Source organism: Electrona antarctica, assembly GCF_951216825.1.
Source record: "Electrona antarctica genome assembly, chromosome: 16".
NCBI lineage: Eukaryota > Metazoa > Chordata > Actinopteri > Myctophiformes > Myctophidae > Electrona > Electrona antarctica.
The window spans coordinates 24669127-24686700 of NC_136797.1; the positions used below are offsets into that span (position 1 = coordinate 24669127).

At 44.3% G+C, this 17574-nt stretch overlaps 2 protein-coding genes across 9 annotated transcripts in view; one reads left to right on the forward strand and one right to left on the reverse strand.

Moving 5' to 3' along the window:
- Positions 1 to 17574, forward strand: part of nup214 (nucleoporin 214) — a 69076-nt gene that overhangs the window by 43248 nt on the left and 8254 nt on the right. The window contains exons 27-34 of one of the 8 annotated variants that reach the window (XM_079524303.1): positions 133 to 205; positions 535 to 587; positions 743 to 2260; positions 4202 to 4269; positions 5148 to 5343; positions 8854 to 8997; positions 14124 to 14295; positions 16658 to 16881. In XM_079524303.1, coding sequence (XP_079380429.1) covers positions 133 to 205; positions 535 to 587; positions 743 to 2260; positions 4202 to 4269; positions 5148 to 5343; positions 8854 to 8997; positions 14124 to 14295; positions 16658 to 16881 — 2448 coding nt within the window. The remainder of the gene's footprint in view (positions 1 to 132; positions 206 to 534; positions 588 to 742; positions 2261 to 4201; positions 4270 to 5147; positions 5344 to 8853; positions 8998 to 14123; positions 14296 to 16657; positions 16882 to 17574) is intronic. The other 7 variants (XM_079524304.1, XM_079524306.1, XM_079524308.1 and 4 more) reach the window with 7 other exon arrangements.
- Positions 1 to 17574, reverse strand: part of LOC306939671 (carboxyl-terminal PDZ ligand of neuronal nitric oxide synthase protein) — a 450703-nt gene that overhangs the window by 14235 nt on the left and 418894 nt on the right. The window lies entirely within an intron of this gene.

The window sequence follows — 17574 nt, forward strand, 5'->3', positions numbered from 1 at the left end:
AAGTAGATGATACGCATGCTGTGTTGTTTGTGTCCATGAGTTAATTTGTGCCCCTCTCTCAGGTGGAGTCATGAGTTAATTTGTGCCCCTCTCTCAGGTGGAGTCATGAGTTAATTTGTGCCCCTCTCTCAGGTGGAGTCCCCAAAGCCGATGGCCCTGTGGTCCCTGATCAGAGCAGCAGTAAAGGCTTTTCCTTCTCTTCAACGTGAGTCAACTTATTCAGGCCTGACGTCAAAATAAAAATAAAAAAGTTTTCTAAATCATGACAATTTTCTGAAAGATTTGAGGCACATTTTAACGATTTTTCAAAAATAGCAGACCTACAAGTTCATGGCGCGCCACTCGGTGGCGCGCCATGAACTTGTAGATCTGCTATTTTTCAATAGCTAAATTATAACAATGTACAGTATGTAACCACCAAAAGGGATTCCCGCTCAAAATGGGTTAACTATTATTTACAGAATAGATACGCCTTTGGACGTCGTATATTTGAGATCTAACGGCGTTTCTTTTCTTGCTGTTGTCTTTTTGCAGATCATCGAGCCTGAGCTTTACTTCAGTTGCTCAGGGAGCTGGTAGCTCACAAGGTAGTACAAACACATGATACCAATGTTTTAAGTAAGGGTGGAATTGGTCAATTTAAACATTAACCAAAACTTGGTTTCATCTGATCACCTTTCATCTTCTTCTTTCATCTTTTTACTCGCCCCTTAAATCTTCACCCATTTTTTTTTATCTCCAGTGAAAGACATGGGCAAATTTAGCTTCGGCGGAAGTGGGAAGATGATGTTTGGCGGAGCGACGGAAGAGCCTTTCTCCCTCTCCCCCAAGTGCACCTCCCCGGCACTGGGCACAAGCTCCCCCACCCCTCCTCCCATTATGTCAGGGGAACCAGTCAGACCCTCCTCCACCACCACCATGCCGGCACTGAGGGTTGAGCCCCAGGCCCCTAAAGCAATCGGAGGAGAGACTTTGGGCAGTTTCTCTGGCCTGCGTGTGAGCCAGGGAGACGAAGAGGCTAAAGACGCCGCCGCCAAACCCACCGCTGCCACCTTTAGCTTCAGCAGCAACGGGACGGGACTCGGTCTGGGCAAAGGAGCGGCGCAGTTTAGCTTCGCTACGGCTCTGCCAAAGCCGGCGGAAGAAGGTGGTGGTGTTTTCAAACCTCCAGAATCTAAGCTGGCCTTTTCCCTTCCCCAGTCCAGTGCGGCTGCTTCAGCTACCTCATTTAGTAGCCTTCTAGCGGCCCCGTTAGACACCCCAGAAGAGTCTAGACTGCCCACACAACCTTCAGTACCCACCCCACCACCCGAGCCCACCCCTACGCCCGAACCCGCCATCGAAAGAGTCAGTCCCCCTGCTGCGTCTGTGCCAGACACCACCTACCCGGACTCCACTGTTACAGCCCCGACCCCTCCTCCACCCTCCACTGCGCCTCCACCCTACACTGCCCCTCCACCAGTCCCCGCTGCGCCTATTATCCCGCCGGCCGAAGCAGCCCCTCCACCGGAGACCTTTGCCCCTGCTGCAGCAGAACCCACCTCGGAGAACTTCCCTGCTCCCGAGGCACCCCCCCCGACCACGGCCTGTCCGTCTGTGGAGGCTGTCGCCCAGCCGCCCCCGCCACCCTATCAGGTGGTCATCGGTTCCGACAAACCAGGGTCCATCTTCACGCAGCCTTCCCCCGCAACGACAAACGGCAGCACTATAGGGGCCACGCCGATCATCAACACCGCCGCCGCCCCTGCATCCACTCCTACCATTGCGAGCGGTGAAGCCACCGCCCCCAGCGCCGTGTTCGGGCAGCCCGTCGGGGCCCAAGTCTCCTCCGCGGCCCCAGCAGCTACGGGGTTCGGTTCGATTGGCTTCGGCACGGCCACCGGGACCGGTTTTTGTAAACCTGTATTTGGACAAGGAAACGGCTTCGGCCAGGCGGCCGGTACCACCGGCACGGCCGGCGGCTTCTCATTTGGACAGCCGACGGCGGCGGCGGCGTTTGGAGCCAGTCCCAGCGGTGCCACAACGGGGGGTGGTGGCAGTTTATTCGGGGCTCCTCCTCCCACGGCGAGCAACGCCAGCTCCTTTTCCTTTGGCACCAGCACCGTCCCCGCCAGCAACACGGGAACGGGGCTTTTTGGCCAGACCGCCACGCCGGCCTTCGGACAACAGAGCGCCGGTTTTGGACAAGGGTCCGTGTTTGGCAGTAACACCACCACGACTTCATCGACCGGATTCAGCTTTGGACAGTCCGGGGGTGAGTGTGAGTCTCTATCTGTACTTATACTGTACGTTTTGGATAGTAGACCTAGTTAACCCATTCTGACCTGAGATCAGATTCTAAAAATGTCTTCAACATCCTGACAGTTTTCTGAAAAAGCTATGTTTCTATGTCAGTCGTTCTTCGGTTTTTCAAAAATAGCAGATCTACAAGCTCATAGCGCGCCACTCGGTGGCGCGCTATGAGCTTGTAGATCTGCTATTTTTCAATAGCTAAATCATTGATATTTTTCAATAGCTAAATCATTGATATTTTTCAATAGCTAAATCATAACATCATGCTAACACCAAAAGGGGTTCCCGCCCAAAATGGGTTAAAGTGTAAAGTGTTTCTGACAGACACACATTCAGACAGACATTGACTTAATAATTATAGTATGATATGTATATATTTTGTAATGGTATGTTGTCTACGTATTGACTCTGCCATGTAAATAGCTGTAAATTAATAGACACATAGGACATCGTCTCCTAGAGAGGATAATAGACACCAGTTAGTTCTGCATTCTGAATTCTCATCTACACACGCACACTAGTCTCAGCGTTGCCAGACTGTTGCCTCTCGCAACTTGCAAATGCTTCCGTCACACAGTCTGGAGGGACAGAAGTTCTATCATGAGTAGGCGATTAAACCCCATTCTGGACGGGAACCCCTTTTGGTGTTTTAACTAAGCATTATGTTATACTTTAGCTATTGAAAAATAGCAGATCTACAAGCTCATAGCGAGCCTGCGCCACCGAGTGCGCGCTACGAGCTTGTAGGTCTGCTATTTTTTTTAAATCGTGAAAATGCGGCACAAATGTTTGAATATATATTAGTCTTTGGAGTGAAACGTCATTTCGTTTTAGTCACCTGGAATGTTTTAGTGTTCCGTCTAGTTTTTGTCGACTAAAATACCATTATAGGATTTTAGTCTACTAAATCTACACAGTTGATTTAGTTGACTAAAATGTATTTCGGCAGGCCTTGATGCCGTCGTAATTCCCAAATACTGACCAGATTTTTTATGTAGAAGCAAGCTGCAGCGAATAGTGAACCTAGCCTCCAAAAATCATTGGGAAGAGACGGAAACAATTAAGTTTGAAAAAAAGCTGTCAAGCAAGCAAATGACCCCTCTCATCCACTCTGCAGGGAGTTCCAACTACTTCCCTCTGCTAGACTGTACAAAGTACAAAAAGCTAACCGTAACATCTTTAAAAGATCCTTCATAACTAAAGCCATTAAGGCACTAAAATGATACCATGTCTCGCTAGATTTATTTGTATGTATTTGCCACTGTTGTCCTGCATTTTTGCCATGAAAATAATTTTAAGTGCTGTTACTGTTGTTGCTGGGTTTTTTTGAGTGGTGCAACCACTCCAACGAACAGCAATGTCCGTGTCCGTGTTTGTGTGTGACTATGTGACCAGTACCAATGAGTACCAAAAGTGGCGCTGTTGTGCCAGAAACGGAGAGAGAGAGATAGTGCTGCATGTTGCCTGCTAATGAGAGAGAGAGAGAGAGATATAGAGACAGAGAGGGGGGGGGGGTGATTTGCACCACTCGGTTCACACGGGTGTGATTTTTTACTGTTGTTGAGACCGAAGACAAATTTCCACACGTGGACAATAAATTAAACTAACTAACTTGACAATAAATGGAGAATTTACGTCATATGTGGACGAGTAAATCGATATGTTGCGTCATGATGATGTACGATGATATGAGCGCCCCTCACTTCACACGGGGGTGATTTATTTTTATTTTTTCCTTTTTTGAGTGGTGCAAACCACTGGCTTTGTACCCGTGTACCCGTGTTCGTACCAAAAAAATGAGCATGGTTACTATGGTCACTGACATTACGTCAGACCACAGCTGATCAGGCTATATAAGACCTTGCACCACTCAGTTCACACGGGTGTGATTTTTTTTTTCTCTTCACAGCTTTTGGCACCTCCAATGCTCCATCTGGGTTCGGCCAACAACCTGGAGGTGGCAGTGTCTTTGGACAGGTATTATCTATTGACCGCTCCATTTTACACGTTTCAAATGTATTTTAAAATCTCCCACATGGTACTGGACCCCCTCCCATTCTTAACCCATTGTGTGTTAAGACCTGAGATCAGATTCTAAAAATGTCTTCTACATCCTGAAAAAGCTGTTTCTATGTCAGTCGTTCTAAAATTGCAGACCTACAAGCTCGTAGCGTGCCACTCGGTGGCGCGCTATGAGCTTGTAGATCTGCTATTTTTCAATAGCTAAAGCATAACATAATGCTAACACCAAAAGGGGTTCCCGCCCCAAAATGGGTTAAACACGTGAACCCTATTTTCTCCCTGTTTTGTTAATGTCGTTATCGGCAACGATTCATGCACAATGTACACCTGGTCTTGCGCAGCGAAAATGGCCGATCTACAAGCTCAAAACGACCACTGCACAGCGACGTGTTGTGAGCTTGTATTTTCGCCGTATGGCGTGTCAGCCGCACGTGGCTTTTAACACATTTTGTACCCAAGACTGTCTGTGGACGTCTTGGGTATTACCGCACGTGCAGAGCCCAAGACGTCTGTGGACGTCTTTGAATATTTTTAATAAAAGAAATCAAAAAAATCAAAACAATGATTTTTATTATTTTTTAATACGTGGTGCCAAAGTTAGTGTTTTCGCCATTGAGAGTGCATTTGGCGTTTAAATTAAATAACTCAGAAACTATAAAAAGTTCCAGCATGTGTCTCCACAGTCAGCTGAATTATAAAAAATGTGAATGGATTTTCTAGGTGAAAGTGATTTTTGGGCAGTTTTGCGTGGGCTCTCAATGTGTTAATTCGGCGCCATGTCCAACTGGGCTCTGCTCGTATTCCATATATTCTTAAACAGATATTTTCTCTCCCAGCAGCAGCAGCAGCAGCAGCAGCAGCCATCATCAGGAGGCAGTCTGTTTGGTTCAAGCACAGCCAATGCAGCCGGTCCCGGTGCCGGTGGGTTTTTCAGTGGCCTGGGAGGCAAACCCAGTGAGGATGCAGCCAACAAGAACCCCTTTGGTACCGCCGCCGCCACTGGGGCATTTGGACAGCCGGGTCAGCCTGGTAGGTGTACAGTACATTAGAAATTTAAACTCCTCTCTACAATACTAACTGAGACTGTAACTCCTCTCTATACTCATAGCACGGCACCGAGTGCCGCGCTATGAGCTGCTATTTTTGAAAAATCGTGAAAATGTGGCGCAAATCTTTGAATATTTATATATATATTCTTTCAGAGTGAACGTTTTTAACTCAAATCTTTGCTTCCGAGGGGTCCCTGTGTAACAACATATTTTCAGAAGGGGGTCTGCAGCCTATTACATGTACTTTTTGGGGTCCTTGACATGAAATATTGAGCACCACTGATACAGAAACACACTGTAGGCATTTCAGAAAACTAAAAGGATTTAATTTTGTTTTTTTAAATTTCGACGTCAGGCCTACATGGGCTAACTGAAACTGTAACTGAGAGTTATCCCATTCTGGGCGGGAACCCCTTTTGGTGTTAGCATTATGCTATGCTTTAGCTTTTGAAAAATCGAAGAACGACTGACATTTTTCCGAAAACTGTCAGGATGTAGAAGACATTTTTAGAATCTGATCGCGGGTCAAAATGGGTTAAATACTACTGCCTAGTAATACAGCTCACACGCTCTAATCGCCATAGTTGAGCAAGTAGCTTTCAAAAGAGGCAGACTATTGTGAAACTCGGGACGGGAACTCAACAGAGGCTGTTGTTGTTAATGTTAGCCAACGGTTTTGGAGACTAGCTCCTTGTTGCTGAGAGCTCATGTGGATGTCCAATGCTTACTTACTTACAGTACTAATCATGAATTACTTACTCATTAACCCATTTTGACCTGAGGTCAGATTCTAAAAATGTCTTCTACATCCTGACAGTTTTCTGAAAAAGCTATGTTTCTATGTCAGTGGTTCTTCGATTTTTCAAAAATAGCAGACCTACAAGCTCGTAGCGCGCCACTCGGTGGCGCGCTATGAGCTTGTAGGTCTGCTATTTTTCAATATCTAAAGCATAACATAATGCTAAAATGGGTTAATGAAATTGGCCACGTTTGAGTGGTAGATCTTTCCCCCCCTGCCCTAGGCCAGGGGTTCTCAACCCGTGGGTCGCGACCCCTCGGGGGGTCGCCAAATTAGTTTGGGGGGTCCCCAAATTATTAAAAAAAAAAAAAAGTTATTTTTTTTTTTTTTCAAGATTTTTCAAAAATAGCAGACCTACAAGCTCGTAGCGCGCCACTCGGTGGCGCGCTATGAGCTTGTAGATCTGCTATTTTTCAATAGCTAAATTATAACATAATGCTTAAAACACCAAAAGGGGTTCCCGCCCAAAATGGGTTAAGGTTATTGTAGCAGTCAATTTATATTGGGGGTCGGGAGGGGGCGGGGCGGGGGTCCCGAGACATTGCCAAAGCATTTCCGGGGGTCCCCGGCCAAAAAGGTTGAGAACCCCTGCCCTAGGCTACCAAACGTATTCCTTTATGATAATGTGTGTTTTCATGTCCGTTTGTAAATTCAAGTGATATAGCAAATAATCTTATCTTTTTAAGTGGTGCAACCACTTCCTTAAGTGACTATGTGTGTGGCTGGCTGGGTGGGTGGCTGGCTGGCGGGGTGGTGCGTCTGAGCACGAAAACAGCATGGTTGTTTTTCACCACCTGGCCTAAAACGATTTTCACTCCCAGCTGTAATCTACTAAGTGGAATTGTATTATTGTGTATCCCACACTGAATTCCTAATGGGGATTTAGTAGCTATGCGGTTGCATTGGCTCAGGAGCTATAGGGTGGCCATCTGGGAAACGGAAGGTTCCCGGTTCGATCCCTGCAGGCTCCTCCTGGCTTCATGTCAAAAGTGTCATTGAGCAAGACATTCAACCCCCTTAACTGCTCCCGATGAGCAGGCTTGTGCCTTGCACGGTGGCCTCTGCCGCCAATGTGTGAATATAACACATATACTGAAGCACTCTGGATAAGGAATGAAGGCCACGCACCTTTCACCATATCTGTCGTAATCAAAACATGTTTGCTATCGTTGCCATTTAATTTCCGGCCTCGTCCTTGTGCACATTTTCACAAATAGTTGACGATTATTCGAGGCTTTATTATTTATTAACTCTGCGTAAAGTGTTAAATAAGTCTAAACCTGCATGTGCACAGTGCACACCATAGGGCTGTCATTCAAATTGGAAAGTACATTCATTAAAATGAAGCTTGTATGGACTTCAGTATTCGTACATTCATTAAAATGAAGATTGTATGGACTTCAGTACTCGTTTTCACACATCAGAATAATGTGACCCATTAGTAGCCATTTTATTAACCCATTTTGACCTGAGATCAGATTCTAAAAATGTCTTCTACATCCTGACAGTTTTCTGAAAAAGCTATGTTTCTATGTCAGTCGTTCTTCGAGTTTTCAAAAATAGCAGACCTACAAGCTCGTAGCGCGCCACTCGGTGGCGCGCTACGAGCTTGTAGATCTGCTATTTTTCAATAGCTAAAGCATAACATAATGCTAACACCAAAAGGGGTTCCCGCCCAGAATGGGTTAATTTGATTTGAAAGACTTTGCATGTCATGTTACAACTTCATATTTCATAGGTAGAATAGTTGCCTTCGAGCGACGCTAAATCCCAAAATGACATTGAAGGATCATAATTATAAGCCAAGGCATCCGCTCTCTATAAACACTGGTTAAACATATCCTGCATCAGCCATTATGGCAATCGCTAAGGCTGACCCTGCTGGCTTGAAATGTCCCACTCAGCATTCCAGAAACTGCAATTTATTGATATAAACGGTATGCTGTATAGGCTAGCCAGGAACAAAAGTCAATAATGCAAACACACATTGCATGATCAACCCTTTTTATGTGTGATCATGTCATATACTGTACATCATGGGCAACAAAATAAATATCCCTTTCCAGTACATACTACATACTGTACGATGCAGCAAGTGCTGATTTCCAGTGTGTCACATGTGTCTTTTTCACTTTGATTAATTCGATCACTACAGGATTAAGCATTGCTTTAACACATTTGACAGACTGACTAGAGAATATCTATATTGTAGATATAAACTCCTACATCTCAACCAGAAGGTACGGACATGTTGTGGAGATCAAATAAGGCAAAAAAACAGGTCATTCACGCGTATAGCTGCAAAAACGTTCTACGTAAAATGAACATTCCCATTCCCACCAATGTTCCAGGATAAAGATTAGCGGAGGGGAAAGTAGTGCAACGTAATATCTTTGCATGATCAGAATTTGTATAAGTCAAACAATGTCTGACTGTGAGGTGCCCTAGGTGAAGAGCAGTGTGATTTGCAATATCCTCAGTACTCTCTAGACTGCATTAGAGGCTGCTCAAAATCTGCCACATCTTCACTTTTCAACCTCATGCGGGGATATAGCAGACAATGTTAATGAGCCCTTTGAAGTAAAAGGTTTCTTAGAATTTGCATAGAGTGTCATGGGAGTGTCAAGTCCATCTTCCAACACCACTACGGAGAACAAATGTAATCCTTCACATCCCATTCTTCTCCTCTAGGTGCCACAAGCCTGTTTGGAGCAAGTGGTGCTGGGTTTGGACAGGCCTCCTTTGGTGAGCAGAAGCCTAGTGGAACCTTCACCACCGGAGCAGGGAGTGTAGCGTCGCAGGGCTTCGGCTCCTTCTCCACGCCTACCAAACCAAGTACGAAATACCCCCTTCTACAGTGCATTCTTCACTTCACTGGTCTTGGTGTACAGCCTTTGATCTGTCCATAGATACAGCCTCTGATTTGTCCATAGACATAAAAGTCAATAAGCGTCCTACTTCTGCCTTCACAGCCATGTTACTAGGGATAACATCTGTAGGAGAAAACTATCGCACACCTAGCAATCAGGCATATGCACAGGTGCGTAGGCCAGTGGACATCAATGAAAGCAATAAGGTACACCCGCACACTGTGTATCACACTAGGGCACACTAGGGACCTCATGCCTGAGGAAGGTCCCTATAGGGACCGAAACGTTGCTTCATTAAATAAGACAATACTCTTGTGCCGAGCAGATGCACAGTGTGCGGGTGTACCTTATTGCTAGGGATAACATAACATTGCCTATTAATTTCATCTCTGGGACTTCAAAGTTTTACTGTAAAATCCTGTTCATTTAACTGAGATTGGTACGGGTCCATTTGGTTCCATTTGTACGCTCTCTGAGTTACAGACCTAAAGTGTTCATTACGACCCCACAAAATGATTACTTGCACTATCATACATTGGCAATGCAAATGAAATGTCTATTCTGTACATTTATTTCTATGGAACTTCCTCGGCTGCACTCTTCACACAAGATAACAAAATATATAATTATCTAACATAGAACAATAGCCTGTCTGTCAGTACATCATACTTAAAATTCAACCACATGCCTATTAGCCATTAATACCAGCTAGTACCATCTATACTAATACTTTCTCATTTTTACATTTTCATGTTAAAATGAGTTGTGTGGTTGCTGCTTTCTTTTGTTCACTCTGCTATTATTCAACTCCAGCACCTTACCTAAAGGCTTGTCTTTATTGTATTAGCGGTGGGTTAGTTTACTTTTCTTTTTTTACATTTTCATTTTAAAATTAAAACTTAATCCATTGAGACCTGGAACGCATCCATGTCACGTTAGCGTTAGCGTTTTAAACATTATGTTATAATTTAGCTATTGAAAAATAGCAGATCTACAAGCTCATAGCGCGCCACCGAGTGGCGCGCTATGAACTTGTAGGTCTGCTATTTTTGAAAAATCGTTAAAATGTGCCTCAAATCTTTCAGAAAATTGTCATGATTTAGAAAACTTTTTTTTTAAAATTTCGACGTCAGGCCTGAATGGGTTAACTCATCCACGAGCATTTGCCGTTCCTGTCTGGTATAGACATCTTGCAAAATGGCGTTGCCCACAAAAAACATGTGGACGGAGGAACGCTGTAATATGATCAAGTGGGGCATTAATATATGAAAAAACACAAGGTTTTTTGTGTTTTTTCGTATATTAATGCCAGACTCATATTATTACAGCGTCACACAAAAGTACCTTAAGTCAGGGGTTCTCAACCCGTGGGTCGCGACCCCTCGGGGGGTCACCAAATTATTTTAGGGGGTCCCCAAATTATTTTCAAAAAAAAAGAAAAAATATTTTTAAATTTTATTTTCACTTTTTTTCAAAAATAGCAGACCTACAAGCTCGTAGCGCGCCACTCGGTGGCGCGCTATGAGCTTGTAGATCTGCTATTTTTAAATAGCTAAATTATAACAATGCTTAAAACACCAAAAGGGGTTCCCGCCCAAAATGGTTTAAGGTTATTGTAGCAGTCAATTTATATTGGGGGTCGGGAGGGGGCGGGGCGGGGGTCCCGAGACGTTGCCAAAGCATTTTCGGGGGTCCCCGGCCAAAAACTTTGAGAACCCCTGCCTTAAGTAGCAGATCCACAAGCTCGCTTTCAGATTAATGATCTGCTACTTTCGCTATGTTTGAGGGGCGATAGCACCTCCTATGTCCAGCTTTTGGTGTGTGTTTATTGTGTAACGCAAACTTTGTCCTAACCCAAACATTAAATGCCATTGACAATGAATGGACACTTTTGAGTGCAAACATTGTGTAACACAAACACACGAAAAACACGAAAGTGAGGACGCAAATTCTGATTGGCCGGAATGAGATAATGTACGATAAGATTTTTTTATTATAATTTTTTCATTTGAATCCTCAATAGTAACAGTTTTAGACATATGAGGTTTTCACTTTGACAGAGCCTTCGAGAGGCATGAACAGTGGCGTGCACAGATAGACACTAGGGGGTGCTAGAGCACCCTTTTGGCAATGTGCCATTTAAATAAAAATAAAAAACGTATTTCTTTATTTTTTTTGTATACAGTGTACACTATGTGGACCATGGTGACATTGATCAATTCTTGATAAAAAAATTATTTAGGCCCCAAATGTATAAATCTCACACCGGCCGGTTCCACGCGCTGCACACGGTGCCCTTTTTTCACTTGAGCACCTGCCCCTCTAAATGTCTGTGCACGCCACTGGGCATGAATGCTGTGCAGAGCAACGACCAGGTCTCGCCACAGGGGAATAATGGGCCGGTATTGGCAGAGCACAGAGCACATGTCTCTGTGGAATCAAGTCTTTGTGCGACTTATGCGGTCGCTCTACAGCTGCTAGTTTTGAGAACCTGAAGCCAGAGGTTCTGACGAGAGCTGTGCCTAACATGTGTTGTTGGCTAATTAGCTAATTGTGTTGTAGGGAAGGGATCAGCCCTGGATAGACTAGGACTAGGTATGAAACAAGTCTCAAAACTAATATGGCCCCATCGAAACCAACCAACCACACAGATTAATTCTCGAGTCTGTGGTTGTACTAAATACATTTGAAACGTTTCGTCTGCTGCCAAGCAGATCTCCTTGAAAAGATTACTTGGGTGATCTTGGAGAAAGAAATTGAGCGTTTTTGTTGTTTTTTTGCTTCTCACACAATGGACGGTAAAATAAGAATGAACGTTGCCAAAGGTTGCCACTCGGCACACTATTGCTCCACCACTGGTCCAGGGAATGTAATCCTGTTACATTAGCTCAATCAATTATTCACTGGGGCATGCCTTGTAGCCAGGCTGTAATTTCAGCACGGCCTTCTGCTACACTACTATTCCTCCCTTTTGAGGCTGTGTGTGGATAGCCACCACCAATCCATTACTGTCATGGAGCTGTGACACTCTGTGAAGGACTACGTCATGCATGGGCCACTGGCGGCCCGGGGGCCACATGCGGCCCCCACCTTCACTCAAAGCGGCCCTCAGGTTAATATCAGAATACTGATATATTATTGATTTCAGCTGTTACAATTCCAAAACAATTGCAAACATGACCCGCTTTAATTACTTCAGTCTAAATTAGTAGCTCGATGCTCAACACAAGTAATTAAAGGCATTTGAAATTACATAAGAATGTTCATTTTCAGGATTCCAATTCAAAAATAGCAAAAAAATAATTCAAGATTTCAATTTGAATATAGCAAAAATAGCAGATCTACAAGCTCAAAGCTTGTAGATCGGCTATTTTTGCTATGACAATATAATATGCAACGTGGCCCTCTGGAGTGAGTGTGGAAATATAGTGGCCCTCTGGAGTGAGTGTGGAAATATAGTGGCCCTCTGGAGTGAGTGTGGAAATATAGTGGCCCTCTGGAGTGAGTGTGGAAATATAGTGGCCCTCTGGAGTGAGTGTGGAAATATAGTGGCCCTCTGGAGTGAGTGTGGAAATATAGTGGCCCTCTGGAGTGAGTGTGGAAATATAGTGGCCCTCTGGAGTGAGTGTGGAAATATAGCGGCCCTCTGGAGTGAGTGTGGAAATATAGCCGCCCTAGTCTGGAGTGAGTGTGGAAATATAGTGGCCCTCTGGAGTGAGTGTGGAAATATAGTGGCCCTCTGGAGTGAGTGTGGAAATATAGCGGCCCTCTGGAGTGAGTGTGGAAATATAGTGGCCCTCTGGAGTGAGTGTGGAAATATAGTGGCCCTCTGGAGTGAGTGTGGAAATATAGTGGCCCTCTGGAGTGAGTGTGGAAATATAGTGGCCCTCTGGAGTGAGTGTGGAAATATAGTGGCCCTCTGGAGTGAGTGTGGAAATATAGCGGCCCTCTGGAGTGAGTGTGGAAATATAGCCGCCCTAGTCTGGAGTGAGTGTGGAAATATAGTGGCCCTCTGGAGTGAGTGTGGAAATATAGTGGCCCTCTGGAGTGAGTGTGGAAATATAGTGGCCCTCTGGAGTGAGTGTGGAAATATAGTGGCCCTCTGGAGTGAGTGTGGAAATATAGCGGCCCTAGTCTGGAGTGAGTGTGGAAATATAGCGGCCCTCTGGAGTGAGTGTGGAAATATAGCGGCCCTCTGGAGTGAGTGTGGAAATATAGCGGCCCTCTTCATCGTCAAAGTTGCCCACCCCTGGTCTACGTTGTTCCTTGTCCAAAAGTCACTACAGTACATGTACAGTACTACATAGGTGACGCAATTATTATTTTTGGTTTATTATACCCCCCGGACGACTTCACCACTTTTCAACCTATCTTCATATATTCAGTAATTGGTCCTCAGTCTCATTGCTCATTGTTCTCATTGTTCTCACTGTTCATGATAAAATCGCACAATTGTTTTCTACTTCTGAGTCTGTGTCTCATAGGAGGGCTGTTAGCAGTTCAGAAACCCGTCTTCCAGTGACATCATCGATGGGGGAATCCAAGCTAATAGAAACAGCAGGCTTTCTATTCCTGGAAAAAGTTACAATTCTATAATGGAAGCGAATTAAATCGAAACGTATATATTTTTTACTTGTTTTAAAATAAAAATCTTAATGATGTCACTGGGGGATGGGTTTCTGAACAGGACAAAATGATATTACTTTTATTACACATTGGTTGAAATTACAATTCAGGCATTTAGCAGACGCTCCTAATCCAGGACAATTTACAGTAAGCAAGAACACATGGTAATTCATCAAATGCATATAAATAGTCATCACGGATCATAAGCAAGCTAAGAACTAACATTAGAATATCTGTACAATGAAACTATGAATAATCTCAATGAGATTGAGGTTACACACTTAAAGACATGGGGGAAAAACTGATTTTAAGTCATCGTGGCTTAGTTTTCATTTAGTTTCCAAACTTTCCATTTCGTTTTCGTCAGTGAAAAAAAGGTAGTCGACAAACTTTTTTTTTTTTTTTGGTCATAGTATTAGTCGAGGAAATCAACACCGTAACCAAGTACTGTTCCATTCTCTCCAGGTGGTTTTGGCAGTGCTCCAGTGTTTGGCACGGCCACGGGCTTCGGGGCCCAGCCAGCGTTTGGGGGCGCGGCCGCGTTCGGCTCACCCCCCTCCTTCAGTAACCCCATGGGCTCCCCGGCCAATAAGGTGTTTGGAGAAGGCACGGCAGCTGCTAACATGGGAGGATTTGGGTAAGAAATCAACCCCCATAAGAGAAGCGGTTTGACCTGAATTACAGTGTATATGTAGTATGTAGTATGGGGTCCCTCACTGTATGGGGTCCCTCACTGTATGGGGTCCCTCACTGTATGGGGTCCCTCACTGTATGGGGTCCCCCATGTAATGGTATTATATGTCTGGGACCCCAATGTATACTGTAAAATCACTGTTAATTTAACTCTTGAGTGTACAAATGGAACCAAATGGACCCGTTGGAATTGAATGGAATTACCATTTAGCTGGGGACCCCCTGGAACTCCCTCAAGGACCCCTAGGGGTCCCCGGACTTCACTTTGTGGCTCCCAAACTACCCAAAAGACAAATTTTATGTTTCCCCGGGACCCAAACTAGTAAAAATGGCAGATCTACAAGCTTTTCTTGGGAATGTTTTTTGAAAATGTTTCAAAATGATAACTTAAAACCAAATGTAGGAAACGAAAAAATGAAGGGACCCATAAAAATGTGTCCGCAACCCACAAATGGGTCCCGGCCCACTGTTTGGGGAAACAGTGGTTGTATACTACCACATGAATGAATGCTGGTTCAATGCGACGCATTGTGAGCTTGTAGATCTGCTATTTTCAGCAAGCGTCCAAGCATAAAACGAGTTCTGCTGGAGCTCTTCTCCACTAGTCCCTAGCTCCCTAAGATTTTAGTCTAGTTTGTATTTGTTGATGAAATTGGCAATTATATTTAGTCTCGGTTTTAGTCATCATAACTTAGTTTTTATTTAACATTTATTTTCAGTGGAAAATAGGCAGTCGACAAACATTATTTCGTCATACCGTAGTATTAGTCGACGAAATCAACACTGCTAGATTATTCTACGTGAATAATCCCACTCTGGGGTCATGCTGCCTACAGATTAACCCATTCTGGGCGGGAACCCCTTTTGGTGTTTTAACTAAGCATTATGTTATACTTTAGCTATTGAAAAATAACAAATCTACAAGCTCATAGCTTGTAGGTCTGCTATTTTTGAAAAATCGTGAAAATGCAGCCAAAATCTTTGAATATCTTTTATTTTTTATTTTTTTTACGTCAAGTCAAAATGGGTTAATCTGGCCTGCCCTGTGCTCTCTGTCGGGGGTCTCGTATCGGGGTATGACTCCTATTGGAAGGATTATCACTTCTAATCCCTCCTTGCTCCATCCTCTACTACACATCACCACATGACACGGGGAGAATAGACTAGCCCATTTATAGGCCTGACCTCAAAATAAAAAAAAAATCTTCTAAATCCTCCAGTTTTCTGAAATAAATATTTTCACGATTTTTCAAAAATAGCAGACCTACAAGCTCGTAGCGCGCCACTCGGTGGCGCGCTATGAGCTTGTAGATCTGCTATTTTTCAATAGCTAAAGTATAACATAATGCTTTAAACACCAAAAGCGGTTCCCGCCCCAAAATGGGATAGACCAGAGAAGGAAATTACCTTCAAGTAGTAGAGAATTCCACTCTCTTCCTTTTCCCTTCTTTGAGTCTTTCTTTCTTACAATTTATTTTTGTTATATGCTAATAAATTGTCTGTTAAATCCAGAAAGGCGACTACGTTTTCCCCCACTACGTTTGTCCTGTCCAGTGTCCACCCATCTAAAGAAGTTGTATTCACCCCAGACCACCGCTCTAATGTGTGTTCTATATTTATTTTTCCATTATTTGTTGTGTTTTTATTTTGTCCTTTATAGACCCTGTTCTTCATTTGTTGCTTCATATTTGAAAGCCTGCCAACTCCAATAGTTGTATTTCCTCTACAGAATTATAATGAATTTGAGCATTTCAAAGACCATGGATTTCATTTATTTATTTTTATTTTTTTATCACATTTCTATACATTGGTATTCAGTGCTCGACTGAACAAAGGAATTGCTATTCCCTACCCTCTGCCCTTATGCAGAGGGTAGGGAAAGGTTTTGTGAGCGAGCAAAATGACTGTAGCTACTAGTAAAACTGTGCTTGAAATCAAGTTGTGGTGTCAGGGTGGCCAAACGTTTCTTGTTGAATTTATATACAACAACGCTGTGACCGCCAGAGGCACAGGATTCAGGACTCCTGTGTTTGGAGTCGACTGTTCCAAAGATCTAAGCGTTTATTTTTTGCTGAGTCCTTTTGTTCGGCTTCCTTCACACCACCTGGCTAAGCAAAAACCAACAAACACAAAAAAACAACATAGGAGAGACTAAAGTACTCTCTGGTGTGTGTGCACGCCTACCTAGCACACCTAAAAACAAAAGCAGCTAATTGAGGAAACCATTACGGCGCCATATCATGGAATAATGGGTAATAAAACAAACTAATATCGCATCTTCGTCCTATATCTTCTTGGTTCCTCAGCTTCGGCTCGCCCCAGAGTGCACCTCCCTCCTTTGGCTCTCTAGCAACTCAGAGCGCTCCGTCATTCGGGGGCCTCGCCCAGCAGGGGGCAGGTTTTGGACAGCAGCAGCAGCAGCAGCAGCAGCAGCAGCAACAACAACAACAACAACAACAGCTGCAGCAACAGCTGCAGCCGCAGCCCAGCACCTTTGGCGGGTTCGGACAGCCGCAGCCCCAAGCAGGAGGTAACCTTTGATTGATCGTTTTAACCTCAAATGTCTTTCTGCAAATGTCGTCTTCTAAATCCTAACGGTTTTCTCAAAAACGTATGTTGCTGGTTCAGTGGTGCTCAAATCTTTTCATGTCAAGGACCCCCAAAATGATATGTATTTGGGCCCTCATCAAACCCTGTACATTCAAGGCACTGTCCCCCGCTGCCACCCTTGGATCTCCATATTATGGAGCTGACCTGTTCTGACATTCCATATGTTGATCTGACCTCGTCAAACCCTGTGCACAAGACGCGCTCTATATATGGCCAGTACAGAATTCATTCCATATGTTGATCTGACCTCGTCAAACCCTGTGCACAAGACGCGCTCTATATATGGCCAGTACAGAATTCATTCCATATGTTGATCTGACCTCGTCAAACCCTGTGCACAAGACGCGCTCTATATATGGCCAGTACAGAATTCATTCCATATGTTGATCTGACCTCGTCAAACCCTGTGCACAAGACGCGCTCTATATATGGCCAGTACAGAATTCATTCCATATGTTGATCTGACCTCGTCAAACCCTGTGCACAAGACGCGCTCTATATATGGCCAGTACAGAATTCATTCCATATGTTGATCTGACCCCCCCTCCATGCCAAAGCACCAGCGCTCGCCCAGCAGTCTGGCGTCACCCAAGCGGATGCATGCAACCTCGCC